The sequence below is a fragment of the Manis javanica genome, unplaced genomic scaffold, assembly GCF_040802235.1.
Source record: "Manis javanica isolate MJ-LG unplaced genomic scaffold, MJ_LKY HiC_scaffold_25, whole genome shotgun sequence".
Taxonomy (NCBI): Eukaryota; Metazoa; Chordata; class Mammalia; order Pholidota; family Manidae; genus Manis; species Manis javanica.
Genome location: NW_027332171.1, coordinates 180,945 through 198,219, shown reverse-complemented (window position 1 = coordinate 198,219; position 17,275 = coordinate 180,945). Strand labels below are relative to the sequence as shown.

At 55.6% G+C, this 17,275-nt stretch overlaps 1 protein-coding gene across 1 annotated transcript; it reads left to right on the top strand.

The window, feature by feature from the left end:
• Positions 1 to 585: 585 nt before the first annotated feature.
• On the top strand, positions 586 to 13,224 carry MS4A10 (membrane spanning 4-domains A10). The gene is made up of 8 exons (XM_036995289.2): positions 586 to 682; positions 4,972 to 5,196; positions 5,925 to 6,044; positions 7,125 to 7,181; positions 8,582 to 8,713; positions 9,794 to 9,904; positions 11,689 to 11,801; positions 12,665 to 13,224. Exons 1-8 carry the CDS (start codon positions 647 to 649, stop codon positions 12,684 to 12,686), a joined length of 816 nt encoding a protein of 271 aa, XP_036851184.2. The 5' UTR covers positions 586 to 646; the 3' UTR covers positions 12,687 to 13,224.
• Positions 13,225 to 17,275: the final 4,051 nt, after the last annotated feature.

Below are 17,275 nucleotides of genomic sequence, written 5' to 3'. Positions count from 1 at the left end.
TCCTGTTTCATTGACAAGAGTAGGTATTTAAAGGAAGCACAGAATTCTGTAGGGCTGAGTTTTCCTGCATGGAGCTGAAATGTCCATCAATGAGCTCCAGGACTTAACTCACTTTCATTTCTTAGTTGTGACATGTGGTCATACTTTTTTTAAAACGAGTCACTGTCTTTAGAGATAAATACTAATGCTCACAAATAACATGGTGCAATGTCTGGGTTCTGCCTACTGATGGGGGAGAAGTAGGAGCAGGTAAACAGGATGGGCTGAGAGCTGATGGGTGCTGTGGCAGGGGGCCAGGCAGCTCACGGGAGCTCATGGGACCACCTCTCTCCTTTTGTGAATTAATTTTTCCAAAATTAAAAAGACCTTCCAAAAGGCTCAACCTCTGCCTCTACGAAGATTTAGTCATCTTCACTCCATTTGTCAACATTTACTTGCCGAAGGAGATTTCCAACTATAAAGAGGGTGCTAAGGTTTTTACGTGCTGGGTTTGGGGGACGGAGGAGACTGTAACAGCTCCCACGCAGCTGGGGCATGAAGCAGGAGGTGGGGCAAAGAGGGCAAAGATCCAAAGTCTAATGTTATAAAGGTGTTCTGATCGCCTGGGGCTGTCTCCACGGAGCTGAGGGGGATCCGGAGGACGAGCATGGATAGAAACTCAGCGTGGACGCCCAGGGCCCAGGTGAGTGATCCCCCACAGCGGAAGCAAGGAGGAGAGGGTCTCTGGGCAGATTGTGTAGAAGCAGAGCCTGAGACAAGGATTGTGTGCAACTGATTTATGAAGGAGTGCTCTCGGGAGAAGAGCAAGGAAAGCAGGAGAGAGCAGATGAAACAAGCCCAGGACAGGTGTGGTTCCGGCTGCCCACCGGCTCCAGCCTGATCCCACGCTGGGGTAGGGGGTTTGCTCAGGAGCACAGACTTGGTCCCATATTGAGGCAGGCGGCTTGGCTGTTTATACCCCATGCCAACTAGTCATTGGCTGCAGGGTTGTGGGGACAGAATGTAATCTAACTCCCAGGAGGGGAGCAGCTGTGAGCCCTTAGCACCAAAAATTACAGCAGCTGGAAATGGATACCCCACTCCCCAGAAAATGGGAAGGGGGGGCACCAAGGGAGGAATTCACTACGTAGGGCCCCATCCTGCTGCCAGTCCACTGACCATGAGGGTCTGGGAGGGGCCTCAGCCATTTCCATTCTCATCCCAGAAACTCAAACACAAAGTGACAACTGGGGGGAAACAGGGCCCCAAGGAGGGGAAGGGACTTTCCCCGGGGCCACTCAGGGCCAGAGCCAGAATTCAGGCCTCCTGACTCCACCCAGAGCAGAGGCCACCGATTCCTGCAGACTCCCCAGCTCCCTGCGGGTAACACTCTCTATACTGGTGCTCTGAACCAAAGCCCTGGTGAGAGGCTGGCATTGGCACATTTGCAGCTATTTTCTAACCAGCATCTACTGAAACCCAATTCTCTATGGGGGTGGTGGGCAGAGCAGCACCCCCCAGCTCCTCTGCCACATGGTGTGACTCCCTAGCTCTCAATTCCTGCTTTTCTCTGCTTGAATTGCTTGCACACATATGCACACACCCTCAGGCAGGTCCCCTGTCCTCCAGGCCTCCATGGCACCCTGACCCAGGTCACAGGTTCTCGCTGCCAGCTCCACCGCAGAGCTCCCAGGGACAGACCTTACTTGTCCCTGCCGGGGCCCCTGAGGTGTCCAGTTCAGAGTGCTGTAGATAAACCTCAGACCACCAGTGCCTTGCTCTGGGTGCTCTCCTCCCACCTCTGCACCCTTCTGCACCTTCCCCGGGAGCCCAGAGCTCATGCCTCTGTCCCCTGTAATCATCCCCAGGAGTCAAGAGGACAGGATGTGTCACGTCTGAACTGAGTTCAGATGAGGACCAAGTGGCGCCTGGGTGGTGGGATTCCAGGCGTGTGGCAGGCTGGTGGTAATGCTGGCAGATGCTGACCAAGTGTTTGCTCTGTGCCAGGCCCCACGCACTGCAGACATCATCCCATTTAATCTTCACAACCTGTGCCCCTGCCCAGGATAAGCACTGGCACCTGCCATGTGACAGGTGAGGAGGCTAGTGGCTGCAATGTAACCCACCTGCCACGGTCAAAGTTCCGGGAGCAGAGCCAGGGTCTGGCCCAGGCCTGTCCACTTCCAGCGCTCATGATCTGGTCTGTCTGCTGGTGGCTGGAGGATCCTGTCCCGCTCTGTCCCTGCCCACCATGCCCTCCAGAGCTGAAGGAACAAAGGGAAGATGTGTGGGATCCAGGGAGCTCCGGGCCCTGGGTGGTTTCCCCGAGGATGCCAGGTTGGTGGGCCTGTGGGTCCTGAACCAGCTGGAGAACCTAGGGAGGACCCAAGGGTAAAGATGTTCCTCCTGCTGCCCCAGGGTCTCCAGCCCCGACCCCAAGCAGCCCTACACCTGGTCCTGGAGGTGTGGAGGGCAGGGAGGTGTCTGAGGTTCTGAGGCCTCAGAGTTCATGTCCTTCTTCTTGGAAAGGGGGGGACTTGACAGCAGACTTTGCCCCGGTCACCCACAGCCCACCTCAGCAGCCTTCCCCTCCCATGGCCCACAGTTCCTGTCCCAGGAGAGAATCACACAAGGTGCCATGTGACCCTGAAGATCACGGTCCAATCCCCAGCCCCACTGTGATATGCACGTTAGAAAACCAAAAAGGTGGGCCAATCAGGCCACCCCCAGGGAAATAAAAGCCAAAAGAACCAGAGGTTTATAAGTTCAAGGCTACTTTGCCCAAAGCATCCTCCACAGAACCCAATGTGGGAAACTGTTGGGCTATGAGAAAAAAAGTTTCCACAGCCAATTAAGCTTGGGAAATGCCCTTAATATTAAAATAGAGTAGCCCACTGCAGGAATGCACAGGGCCTTTAATATGCTAAAGAGGGGGAAGAGGGTATCCAGGGTTTCCCAAACTTATTTGACCATGGAACCCTTTTGCAGCTGATCTGTCAGGACCAGTGTTCTACAAAACATACTTTGAGAAAGGGCGTTGCTCTGGATTCTTGAAGACAACCCCACTGCCACAGCTCCAAAAAGCGAATGACCAGGTGGAGGCCCCCTGCCTGCGACAGGCACCCACTGTCTCCTGGACAACCCGTTCCATCCAAGCCCCCTCTGCTAAGAAGCCTTCCTTTGTGCTTCCCAGCAGTGCCCAGGTCAGGGCCGTGTCTGGCCTCCCAGGTGCGCGGGAGAAGCCCGGCTGTAGCTGGTGGCTAAGTGGTCCAGGCCCCTGCCACCAACCGCATCCCTCAGTTGGGCTAGCTATGCCACAGGGGCCCTGGAGTGCTGGGAGCTGAGAGAGGGACAGAGTACCAAGGATAGCTTGGTCAGGTCACAGAAGAGAGTCACACAGTCATGGGTCTTTGGACTCAGCCTCTGGTGCCCAGGAAGGAGGGAGACCCAGCTACCCCCTACTGTCCCCACCGAGCCAGGAGCTGTCCCTTCAAACCAATGGAGATACTGAGCAAAGGCCCCAGCAGCCTGGACACAGAGTGCTGACAGTGGACCGCACTCAGGCCCAGACTCTAACTCGCTGTGTGACTGCGGCTGTTTCCTCTCCTGTGGAATGGAGCCGCCTTCTGGGGATGCAAACACGCCTCCCTGCACGGTGCCTAACACGGAGCTGGTGCTCACCAACCGTGAGGCCCCACCTGGCCCTGGGCTCCCAGTCAGTGTCCCTCCCTTCCCTCCTATCTGGGGCTCAGTCCGGGACTACTTGTCCCTCCCAGCCTCCCGAAGCTCTGTTCCCTCCCACCATCGCCACCTCCATGACAGGAAAAGTGCAAAATGTGAGTGGCCAAATAAGATCCCCTGAATTCACAGGGTTGGAATTAAACTTCAGGGGAATTTGCTCCCCACCTTTCTTCTTTACTACGAAGAGAGAACAGCCCATTCCTTTTAAAGATTTGCTCATTAGCCCCGTTGCCGTGAAGAACATCTCCTACAGCAACCCCTGTAAACCAGCTTCCCTCTCCCCGCCTCCACCCTGCTCTACTCCCCTGAAATAGACCAGCTTTTCTCACCGAGTCACCAGGCAGCCCTCAAGCCCTGTTGTGCCCCACAGCCTCAGTAAACAACAAAATGACCAGGTCCCTCTGCAAGTAGTGCTCTTGGCCTCCAGAGAAGTTTGGCCTCAACCCCTATTTCATGCCCATTAGAACATCCAGAACATTCATTTTCATTCATTGAGGGCCCAGTACATGAAGGATTTAAGCCCACATGCTTAAAGCCAGTCAGCCAGGCTTTGAGTCCCAGCCCAGTCATTGCCTGACTGTGTGACATTGGGCAGGTGGCTTAACCTCTCTGAGCCTCATTTGCAAAATGGGAACAAGGACAGAATTTACCTTGTAGGATTGAAATGAAGATAAAATCAGACAATGCATGGAAAATGCTTATCACTCTGCCAGGCACAGAGAAAATACTTGTAAATGTCGACCCACTGTTAACTATAGATGTGCTGACTCAGTTGTAGCCCACAGGAGGGCCTCGGCAGAAGTTTCCTTCCATTCTCTTCCCCCTCCCCCGAAACCCAGGCAGCAGTGCCATCACCACAGGTGGTAGGGGAGCTATGATACTCACCGGCCTTCATTGGGCTCACCCTAGGCCAGTGGGTGGGGCCAGTTCGCAAGTTCCCCACGCCAAACTGCGGCCAGTCGGCCAGTCAGGTATGTTCTGTGTTGCAATGGTTGGAAAGTTTGCTCCTCCTTTTTCTGCCCCAGAAGGAGCTGTGTCCCTGCAACCCCACAGGAACTGTGAGGCAGTTTCTCCCCATCCCCAGGGAGCCAGGTCATTCCAGGTCAAATCAAATTCAGGGGTTACTGGGCAAAACAGCTGCTCTTCTGGAAGGCCCTGGCCTGGAGGGCAGGGGTGTCAGGCACTGGGTCTCACATAGGCACAAGCCCCAGAAACAATAGGGTTCTGAGTCAGCCTCTCCTTGGCCCACAGCCATGGTCCTTGGCCCAGGTTATCACGGGAGAAGCCAGTGGAGCAGGCAGAGTGATTCCCAGATCTGGAGCTAAGGGGCTCCCACTGTGGAAGGCCCACAGCCTGGTGCAGCCTGGCCAGACAAGAAGCAGACCCCAGCCGATGGTGCAGCCCAGTTACATCCTGTCTCCAGGCTGGCACCAGGAGAAGCCCGGGAAGAGGAGCAGCCTTCTCAGTGAGCTTGGCGTGAGTGTCCATTTCCTGGGGCCACAGGCAGGGAGGAGGCATGGAGTGGGGACATGGGGAGGGTGCTGGGGGCCCTGAGGATGTAAGGAGATGAGAGCAACTCTAGTTTCCCTGCCTAACACTCATCCTAAAACAGAAAAAGCTATTGAGGGATAGGAGAGAATGTCTACACCTACACCAACACCAGCCGGAGGTGGTATTTAAATGACAGCACAGAGCTCCCTACACACTCAGGAAGCGGGCTCACAGGAAGTGGGAGCTCAGGAAGTGGGCTCATAGGAAGTGGGCTCATAGGAAGTGGGAGCTCAGAAAGTGGGTGCTCAGGAAGTGGGTGCTCAGGAAGTGGGAGCTCAGGAAGTGGGAGCTCAGGAAGTGGGCTCATAGGAAGTGGGAGCTCAGAAAGTGGGTGCTCAGGAAGTGGGTGCTCAGGAAGTGGGAGCTCAGGAAGTGGGTGCTCGGGGAGTAGGTGCTCAGGAAGTGGGAGCTCAGGAAGTGGGTGCTCAGGAAGTGGGTGCTCAGGAAGTGGGCTCACAGGAAATGCTCAACAGCAGTTCCTCCCCTTCCCTTTTCCGCCTTCCTGAGGGGTGGTCCTTCCTTGCAGACACACCAAGGTCCCTCAGAAGGCAGGGAGCTGCCCCATTTCAGGCAGCCGGTGTAGGGCACCCATGACCTTTTTGAGGGCCAGGCCCCTCACAGCAGTCCCTGTCCCCTGCCCTCCTCCTGCCCAGGCCTTCCATGTTGTCATCGCTCTGCTGCACTTTGTCCTTGGCGGGTTCCTGGCCTTTGCCGTCAACAACCTTCACCTGGTGGTGCTGAAGTCTTGTTATCCATTCTGGGGGGCTGCCTCTGTGAGTAGGGGCCTGAACGTGGGCCAGGTGTAGGGGGTGGCTGGCAGACCTGAGAGACCCTGGCACTTGGGATGGGACGCTGGGTGGGGCAGAGGGGGCTGATAGGAGGGAAGCCTCAGCCGGTCCCCTCCTCCGGCCTCCCTATCGCTGCTTCTGTTCTCTTGGGTCACACTGGAAATAGCTGCTTCCCAGGGGTCCCTCAGGCCTGCACCCCAGGAGAGTGCCCCTGGGCTCCCTCTTACTCCCCTAATTTAACAGGTGCAGCCAACAGGGAGGAGGGAGAGTGTGAGCTGGGGCAGCTCCATCTCCCTCAGGCTTCTGGGCACCCAGGCTGCCTTTGCATCCAGCCCCACATCCCTGGTGTCCTAAGACTCTGTCAGGGTGCATCTGTGGGAGCACAGGGGTGTAAGGCCTGGCTCCTGTCCTCCCAAGGCCATCAGCCAGGGTGGGGGTTGAGAGGAGACCAGGGCATGTACTTCCTGGAAGCTCCCCCAGGGCGTCCTTCCCAGCCCTGGGCCCCTGCTTGCACACTAAGTCCTAGCCCCATGGTGCCCACTGGGCAGGTGTCCCGACCCCCCACTGCCACTTCAGTCTGCTGCCCCCGGCTCCAAGCTGACCAGGGGTGGAACGATCTCCACATGGAGTGCCTCTTCATCCCTGTGCTGGCACATAGTATGTGCTCAGTGAACAGTTAAAGGAATCATTGCAGAAACACACTGGAGACCTTAGAACCAAGCACTAGTACCCTCCAAATTGCTGCATCCACATAAGGAGAACGGATGCGGAGGGGATAGTGCAGCTGACCCAGAGGAATGGTTTGGGCTGGTAACCAGGGGGAGCGGGAGGTGCCAGGGGGGCACTCAGAGTGCAGGACACAGCTTGGTCCCAGGTGTGGGTGTCAGTGTGCAGGAGGGGAGGCCACGTGTGGACTGAGTGAGCTCCCTTTGTGGGGGGAATAGTGTTCTCTACCCTGCTGGCCACCAAAGGTTGGTTTTCTTAGAGAATAATGGGAAAAGAGGGGATTTGTGGGTTTCAAAGGATGCAGATTTCTCTCTGATGACTTTCAAATCTGGCCTGCAGTTCCTCATCTCAGGGATCTTGGCAATAATGATGCAGGTGTTTCCAAAAACTTCCTTGGTAAGTTGGAGAACTGGGATCATTCCTTCCATCCCAAGCCTGCGGTAACTGTAAGGGCATCTCTGTGTGGTGGAGATTCGGAAGGCAGTGTTCCAGGATTTGCCAGGAGCAAACGGGGGTCTTCTGGACAGCAGAGGATCTCCAGGCAGAAAGATCCACTCCTCACGTCACTGACTCCATGCTTTTCTTTCCACCCACTGTGCTTCCTTGACCCCAGTACTGACCCCTGCTGTGTCTGTCCTGGAGGTGTCATCCAGGCTGTTCTCTGCACAGCAGCCCAGAGAAGAGTGACTGTGCCCCTCCACTGTGATCAGCGCCCCCCCCACCCCCCCGAGCTCCGCAGTGCCCTCAGCTCGCCTCCAACATCAGCAAGTCTGAAAGGGCTGCCGGCTCAGACCTGCAGCTGGCTTCTCATCTGCTTCTCTTCTCTAGTGCCAGCCAGACCCAGCTGTTATCCCCACCATGGCTGTGCTGGGCTCTGTCCTGCCCGAGCACCTTGCTGTCCCCCCGTGCACACTCTCCCAGCTTTGACTTACTCTGCATCATGTTTCAAGACTTGCCTTATATGTCATCCTCCTGCTGGTCCTCCCTGACCCACCACGGCGGGCTTCTGTGTCCCCACAGCTCCCTGGACTTTCCTGTCTCCTGTCTTTCTCCCACACACTAAACCATGTGGGCGGAAGGTGTCATTCCAGCCTGGGGTGGCCCAGGGTGGGCAAAGGAAACACCAACACAAGACTAGCTGGACGGACATGGATGATACAGGGAAGCCTTAGCGCCCTCGGGCCCCCTCTGGGCCCCATTTGTGTCTTCATCCTGGGCCGGGGCTGTCCTCTGCCCTCTCAGGGGGAGTAGAGAACAGGAGGGTGTCCTGCTCTTGCATAAGACACTCTTAGAATAATGCCTAACCCAAGGGGATGATGCAGGGAGGCCTTTCAGGGGCCATGGTGGGTGGGGAAGGAGGCAGACCCAAGGTGCATGAGGGGAGCCTCATGAGGGCTCCCCCGACCTTTCCTGTGGGGGAGGGGGAGGGGCAGGGGCCATCTGCATGTGGAGTCCCTCAACAGCTGGCATATCTGATGTCAGGATGGTTGGGAAGTGGGGAGGTGGTGGGAGGGAGATGGTGGCGGGAGCACCCTCCTATATGGCAAAGCCTGTGGATCTGAAGGCAGGCCTTGGGTGCCCCCAGTCCTGTCCTGTAGAAGGCGAGCGCCGGACGTGGCTCCTCCATGGTCAGCCAGCTCAGAACGTTGGGTTTAGATGAGGAGAGCCTCAGGCCCGGAAACTGTCAGAGTCTTTCCTGAGATCACAGAGCGAGCTGCTAGCAGGCCTGGAGGGAGGACCTAGATCCGGGTATCTAGCCTTTGGAGGATGGTTGTTTCTTTTATTTTTGCTTATAGAAGATATTGTGCCTGACCACAAACATCGTCAGCTTCTTCTGTGTGCTGGCTGGCCTCTTCGTCATTATCAAGGATCTCTTTCTGGAGAGCCCGTTTGTGTCCCCAATCTGGAGACCATACCCCAACAGCACGGTGAGTGCCCAGGCCTGAGATCCTCTGACTCCCTGGAAGGCACTGCCTTGGGCTTGGCCGGGAGGAAACCTCTTCTGGAGCCCAGGAGCAGGTGGTGGGGTCCTCGGCCAGTCTGTTCCCACCCTGCCCCCCGAGGCACGGTGCAAAGGGGGATGCTGGCCTGCTTGCTGGTCAGCATCAGGGAGCCAGACAGGACCCCGAGTCACTGAGTCCAATCCCATTTTTATAGATGGGGAAACTGAGGCCCATGGAGGAGGAGGAGCCTCAGGACCAGAGTCTAGAGTTAGATTCTCTGTTCAAGGCTTTTTCAATATATTGTGGCCCCAGTGACGCTGTTGTCTGTGAGCCTCACAGCAGCCCTACAGAGCTGGCCAAGTCCACTTGTTACCCCCAGTTGAGGAGTGAGCACTGAGGTGCTAAAGTAATAGACTAAGGCCACACACCAAGCCAGGGATGCAGTGAGGACACACAGCCAGGTCTACAGCTCCAAGCCCCATGCTCTTTCTGCCACGTCACAGGCGCCTCAGAAGCAGGTGGACCAGCCATTCCACACGGGTGGCTGCAGGCCTCTGGACCAGGTTCCAGGTCCCGACCATGGCAGTCACTCTTCGTTGTTGCCCTCCCCTGTGCACACACACCCATGTGCACACATGCAGCGTGCAAACACACACACCCTCCCACCAAATGCTGCTAGTCCTGAGAGATGTCCCAGAGCATGGTGGGCTCACCCCAATTCTTCCCCTCCCCAGCATCTTCTCCTTGAGCCTCGGTGTCCCCATCTAGCAGGGCTGGCTGAGACGAAGCTTAAGGCCACTTGTAGTTCTCCCAGGGACCCACGAGATTCTCCAGCCCTCAGACTTGAAGGAAACGCCAAGGGCCCATGAGTGCCGAGTGTCAGGAATAGGACAGTGACTGAGACAGACCCAGTTCCAGCCCCACAGAGATCCTCCTGCCCTCCCCAAGGGCACCTGGGACCTGAAGCCCCCACTGCCCTCCCCTGCCAGGGTCTGGCTCCTGCCACCCAATGGGCACTGAAAAGCCCCCAGACCCACCCTGTCTCCCTCCCGCTCGCCTGCCCAGGGTCACGTCCAGAGGCTAGAGCTGGCCCTGCTGTGCTTCACCTTTCTGGAGCTCTTCCTGCCGGGACCCACGGCCGTCGTAGCCTATAGGGATGACCACGCGTCTGCCAAGGTGAGTGTCCCTCCTACAGCCACGAGCCCCACGAGGTGGGGACACAAGGCCACAGAAGGACCAGACAGGATCACTGGCAGCTGGTGTCTCACTTGTTCCCATTGCCCAGCATCTACTAAGTGGCCACAAACAGCCCACAGTCAGGGAGCAGGGACAAGGCCAATTCAAGTGTAAAAATGCAGAGCCACCAATGGGAAGACAATAGCCCTTTGAGGTAGGTACAGTTTCCCCATTCTACAGATATGGAAACAGGCTTAGCAAGGTCATGTCACCTCCCATGCTCACTCAGCTCATAAGGAAAACCAGGACTCAGCCCGAGGTGCGTCTGACCCACGGCCAAGTGCCGTCTACCCATGTGGATGGCACAACTGCAGGCTGGGACCAGTTACATTTTGAAATAGAAGACTAGTTTTTCCCCACCCCCATGATCCTAACCAGAAGTGGTTTCCTACGCTCATTTCTCTAAAGGAAAAGAGTTTATATTATAATCTGAACTTAAGAACAGTATAAAAATGTATGTCCCAAATTCCCATGATCCTTCCAGTCTAGTACTCCGATTGTTTGCACGTTACTGTCATCCATTTACTGAGTTTTCACATAACACAGAGAGGACTTTGTGGCCCCTAGTTCACTTAACACCAAGCAGATAAGTTGCCCTAGTTACAGTCTGGCTGGCTGGCAAGAAGTCTTCTCATTAAGGCAGCAGAGAGCTGGATGGGGCCTTGAGTCACCGAGGCCAACTCCACTTTTAAGCCCCCTACCTGGCTCCGGAAATTAGTCATTTTCCCGCTTACTGGCATCTGTGTGCCAGGCACCGTGCTCAGTGGAACAGGTGGTTGTATCAGTGTCCTATGGCTGCTGTAACAAATTATCAGTAATTTGGCAGCTTAAAATGACACACAGCTGTATTACCTGACAGTTCCGGGAGTGAGCAGTTCAAAATGGATCTCAGTGGGCTAAAACCAAGCCAGGTGGGCAGCGCTGCATTCCTTCCTGGAGGCGCCGGGGAAGACTCTGGGTTCTTGCCTTTTCCAACTTCTAGAAGCTGCCCTCATCCCTTGTCCTGTAGCCCATCCTCCATCTTCAAAGCCAGCAGCCCAGCCTACACAAGTATCTCCCTTCCGTCTCCCTCTTCCTTCTTAAAGGACCTTTGTGATTACATTGTACCCAACCAGAAAATACAAGATAACCTCCCCTTCTCAACCTTAGTCTGATTTGTCATCTCAGTCTTTTGCCACATTATCTCACATAGTCACAGGTTTGGGGGCGAGGACACAGACATCTTTGGGAGGCCATGCCACACAGGCTCGGACCTCCTTGAACCTAGCAGTCACGGTGGGGGGCAGGTCCTGCACGTCCCCAAGGGCCTTTGTACCCTCCTGCATCTGAGAGGATGGTGCCAGAGACGGACTCTGGGCACCCCTGTTACAGATCAGGGATGAGCATGTGGCAGTGGTCCTTGGGAACACTGTCGACATTGGACATGCCCCTGGAATGCGTGCTTGCCAGGCCCATCCCCATCAGGGAAGCCCAGCAGGCACACAGGAGACAGGCCCAGAAGCACAGCCTGGTCCTCTGCCTCCCACGCGGGCTTCCCACCACTCCCTTCTCGGTCCCAGGGAGAGTGTCACACACTGGCCTACTGGAAGTCCCTCTGTCTCTTGGGCCTCAGGTTCCCCATCTCCTTGGGGATCTTGAGGCTTCAACAAGTGAGCCAGGGGGAAAATGCTGTTGTGTAAATGGCATGTACGTGAGCAGTGGGGACAGTGGTTTCCCTTCTGCAGAAGGCTGATTCATCCCGTGTTCCTGACACACCGTTGGAGTTCAAGGGGCAGTCGATGAAGTTTCCACCACCATCCTATGCGGAGGTGACTCGAGGCTACGCTCCAGAGCAGAGGTGAAGAGGCCCCAGGCTTCCCAGCCATCAGCTTCATTCCTGATCCCTTCTCTCTGGCATAGACATGGAGCAACTTCCGGGGCAGTCACCAGACTGTTGCTGGAACTGTGGGCCCCGTTCTGGTGGCCGAGGGGGGCGCAGCATCTAACCCCTCCAGCACAGGGCCCCCCTTCTGGGCCGCACCCCCACACCACCTGACTGGTTGGCCAGAGTGGCCTCGGCTGGTCCGACCCAGCCACCCTGCCATACTCGGGAGTGGCCCTTCTGGCCGCAGCCCCTCGCACCCACTCCCCACTCTCTGTCCTCCCTTTTCTGCTTTCTCCAGTCATCGGTGGACACACAGGGGGCTTGTCCATGTGGGGCTCTAGGGTGAGCCAAGAAGGCATTCCTCAGAGCCCAGGGAGGTATGGCCTTCCCTAGACTCAGCCTACAAAGAGGTCTCCGGGGGCACCTGGCTTCTGAATCCCTGGAGTCAGAGTGGGCGACAGCAAGGACACTGGGTCAGACAACTGACCAGTTCTTCCCTCCAAACCGCCCACCTGGGCCTCACTGTCTCCATACATATGATGAGGGGGCATGAGGGGTAGGTGATCCAGGAGCCTTCCATCTGAAAAGCTCTGAGATCAGGAATCAAATTCAGGTTTCTGGTTGTGAGACATCCGAGGTTGCCAGGGACGCCCCAGCCTCAGACTTTCACATCTACTCCTGCTGAGTAAATAAGGTGGGGGGCAGACCCACCCTCTTCTCTCCCGAATTTCAGTCATCTGGGGACAATCCTTGGTGATTTTTAGTTATGGACTGTACACATGTTCCCCTATGTGTTTCCTTACATTGAATTTTTCTCTTATAATATTATTTTACAGGCATATTTGGTATCAGCAATAAACAGTAAGTCAATATCTTTCCATTAAAAGAAGCTAACCATAAAAATAAGCACAATGAAAACAAAAATGAACACAATGAAAAAATAAGAGACTGGCAGAACTAGGAGCGTCATTCCGTCGTGTGCCAGAGCCTGACCTCACCGCCGCTCTGCTCTGCTGCCCCCTGTGCCGGTTCATCTACATCAGCGCCACCTCCTAAGCCTCCGGGACCATAGGAGGAAAGGTCTGTGGATGGCTCTGTTTCACAGGTGAAGATACTGAGCCAAGAGATGTCATGCAACCAGTTAGTGGCAGAGACAGAACCCGAACCTTCACGTGACTGACTGCAGAGGGCAGCCTCTTCACCCCCCTGAATCAGAGCTGAAAAGGCCTTCAGCAGGGTGCTGGGTGGAGGGATGTCAACACAGGACAGCACAGTGGCATTAGAATCAGCAGGGCAGGGTGTCACGGGGACACAGCGGGTGCTGTAATTTAGCCCTTGGTGGGTGCAGGGTGAAGATGACCCCCGACCAAGGGTAAGAATAAAGTCTAGGAATGTGTCTGAGTGTCTGTGTGTGAGTGTGTCTCGGCCGGGTATGTGCACCTGTGTGGGCTTGAGTCTTATCATGTCACCACCACTCTTTATTCAAAGTGATGTACGTGCTCAGAGAAGGGAACTCTCCTGCTTTCTCTGAGAATGGTTTCACTCAAAAGCCGTGGGCTGACCCATGGGACAATCCTCCGTAGAGTTAAGAGGGCTTTGTGGACAGGTAGAATATACTATTTCTTTACATGTCCTAAGTTAAATTTTGCTATGAAGGCCAGGATATTTTTTAAAGCATCCCTTTAGGTCCTTCCAACACCCAATCTTTGTCCATTATTGGGGATCTTCCCAGCTCCACCGAGTCATAGAGAAACCCTAGGGCTTCATCCTTGGAATAGTGGGAATGGGACTACATCCATGGGGAGACCTGTTGCCCCTTTGGCTGCAGGCTGCTGCCATCCTCAGAGCTGCCCCTGCACCCTCGGTGTGGGCTGGGCTGGCCCCATGAGCCTGGAGGCCGGGGTGTGGGGTGGTACGGCCCTGGGGGCCACCAGTTCTCAATGTACATGTGAGCCCGCTGGGCGCCAGACCTCCTGCCTCCCCCAGGAAGGGCTGCTCCCCATTTCCTACCAAGCCCTTGCCTCCATCCCCCGTCCCTCAGCCTGCCTCAGCCAACTCCCCTTCAATATCTTGATGGGTCAAACCTTCTGCAAACAAGGAATCATGTTCAGGGCAGCCCTTGAAACTCAAAAGGGCTCTCACTGTCCCCTGCTCTCTCTTCACTCCCTCAGCTGAGCAGAACCTAGACCTGAGACAAACCTCCAAAGATTTTTTTCCTTTCCAGGAAGGAGAAAGAATGAGCCTACAGTCCAGAGTATAAGGGGAGAAAGGCAGAGTCCACTTCTCAAGCAGGTCACTCTGACCCCACTAGCAGGAGGAGCAGTCCGCTCTGCCTCGTCGTCTGTCTGCCGCGGACTGTCCCGGGACCTGCTCCCGGCCTTCAGGGCGGCGCTCAGGAGAGCTCAGAGAGCAAAGGTACGGGGCCAGGGCAGGGAGCACGCAGTGAGTGCTGTGGACTGCGACTTTAGTTCTAGTGATTTGATTGCCAGGCCGAGAAAGGGATGACACAAACGGAAAATAATTGCGAATGACAATAGCCTGGACCAGCGTGCCTGACAATCTCAGGGTGCTGTTCAACAAAACAGAGTGGGCAGAAATTTTAAGTCAAAGTCAGCGCAGAAATGGAATGAACTAGCAGCCCAAATAAACACATTAGTGGATGCCAATCGTCAAAATCTGGGACTTGGTGTATGCTTGAGTGTGCCCAATTTTATTCTAGTTTTTAAAAATAGTTAAAAATATATTTTTTTAAATGAAATTCTTATGAAATGTCAGAACCTCTGGTGCAGCTCACCAGAACATTCCTACTCCTTTCAAAAACACCCAGAGAAGAAGGGAAAAAACAGAGTTGTCATTGCTCTGCTATCAGCCTGCTGTGTGATTTTTTCAAGGGGGAGGGTACGGGGAGGGAACATTTTTCTCTAGCTACAATTCCCCATCTATGAAATGAGTAGAGTGAATGAAAATGCAGCATATCAAAATCTGTGAGATGCAGCTAAAGCAGTGCTTAGAGGGAAATGTTTGGCCTAGATGTTTATATTAGAAAAGAACAGCCTCCAATCAATAAAATGAGTAACTCTCCAACTTCTCGCTCTGATGACCAGGATAGTTACAACTCCTTATTCATTGTGTACCCTCACCAGAATCCCTTTAGGTCCCCCAAACACCCAATCTTTGTCCATTTCCTCATGATGGACACGTGGCACCCACAAGGTGGCTTCTTTTGCCCTGAGATCTCCCGGATCTCTCCTGGCCTGAGCTCCAGGGTGGCCCAGAGACAGGCTTTCTATGGACTCTGGGTGAGCCACGGGGACCTGGGGACTCTGCTCCTTCCCTGGGCCTTTGGGGGAGAGTTTGAGTCTCTGAAACCAGGGGTGAAGTTGCGGGATGTAGAGCTGTTCCAAGCTCCAGGCGAAGGCCTCCGACCACTCTGTGTCACACAGCACACAGGGTTGGTAGGCCCAAGGGAGGGAGCTGGGGTGCTGGGCAGCCAGCTAGCGAGATGCAGCTGCTCCCCTGACCATGGGGTGGGCCAGCAGGGGAGCGCAGGAAAGGGCCCCTACCCCAAAGGTTCACCCAAGGAAGAAGGCAAGGCTCCTGCGCGATTCCCCACATGATGGCAGGCAAGCCGGCAAGCAAGGCCCTGCAGCAGGACTGGAGCCTCAGGGCTTTGCATCAGACTTGATTTCTAAACCAGGCCTTGTCACTCCTGCTGAGACAAGGGAAACAACCCGCCTTTGTTTCTTCATCTTCAAATTAAGAGACTGATCCCTCACTCCTCAAAGTGGGGCCCATGAACCTGTGGCATTGGCACCCCCTGGGAGCTTACCCCCACCCCCACCCCGATGCCTGGACCAACCTGCATGGTAATGAGTGCCCCAGGCTCCGTGTTAGCCCACACAGTTTGAGACGTGCTGGACCAGGTGCCTGGGAGCCCTTAGAGGTCACCTTCTGGAATTCCATTGCACAAGCTCTGCAGAGCCCAGGGGGGACCTTGTGTGCTTCTCTGTTTGTCCCTGGAAGGCTGCCACCTTGCAATGAGCTGCCCACCTTCAGGGTAAATCCTGGGCAGACAGCAAACCTTCCAGCACACTGTCCAGAGCGAGGGGTTTACTGCGAGGGGGAGCCCGCTGGGCTCCCTGGAGTGGTTAAGCCTCCCTCTCTGTGTAGCTCATCATGGCAGGAGCAGCCACCCCAATGCTGGTGGTTGCAGCACATTGCACGGCTCCCGGGGTCAGTTTCTTGGCCATTGCCTCTGCCTCCGGGCACAGCTCATCCTGGAAAATCTCACAGGAAGACGGATCCTTGGGGGAGCCTTTCCTCGGGATGGTGGGGAAGGCAAGGAGCTGGTCTTTGCCTGCACACCCAGCCACCTGCGGTCTGAACTCCGGGCTGTCCGCCTCCCTGTGGGAGCCTCCCGCACCCGGGGCACCAGGTGACCCTCCAGTCCTCCACGCCTCCAACCCAGCCCGGCCTCACCCGACCACCAACTCGCCCCAACACGGTAGACTGAATGCAGACCCACATGGCATTAACCTTGCTCAACCCCTGGGGTCACGGCATGGGGGAATCCCTCCTGCCCCCCAGGTGACACTGACCAGGCCCACAGTTTTGAATCTAGAGAACTGGGATGGTCTGTTCATTTCCTAGGGCTGCTGGGACGCATTAGCACAAACCAGGGCAGGGGACTTAAAACAACAAATTCACCGTCTCACAATTTTGGAGGCCAGAAACGCCAGCTCAGGGTGTTGGCAGGATCCTGCCCTCTCCGAGGGCTCTGGGGAGGATTCCTCCTGCCTCATCCAAGCCTCCGGGGGGTTGCCAGCCATTCCTGGTGTTCCTCAGCTTATATAAAGGCACATCACTTCAACCTCTGCATCGGTTGTCCATGGTGTTCCCCCAGTATGTCTCTTCCCTTCCGATAAAGACACCAGTCCCACAGGACTAAGGGCCCACCCTAACCCAGTGTGACCTCATTTTAGCCTGATTTACATCAGCAAAGACCCTATTTCCAAATCAGTCCCATTCGTAGGACCAGGGGTTGGGACTCATCATCTCTTCTGGGAGGACACAATTCAACCCACAAAACAGACGGCAAATAGCTTTTATATCGATACCGACTCTGGCGGGTTGTGAGGATCGATTAGCGTCTGCCACAGAACAGGAGGAAAGACTGGCCGCATGTGTGCTGTCTGCCCCACCGGCTGCAGAGCTGACCTGTCCTGGCTGTTCAGCAGCAGCTCTTGGCGGGTGTGGCCCCTTGGACGGACAGTCAGAGCAGAGGCATCTCTCTCACCTCGAGTAACTGGTTCCCATCCCCCAGGGCAGCTCAGCGGTCCTTCCCAGATCAGAAGCTCATGAAGGAAGTGGGGGACTCAGAGCGTGTGGGGCCAGCCGACTCCCCTGCTGGCTGAGGAGTGACAGGTGCTCGGTCCCCCTGCAAATGA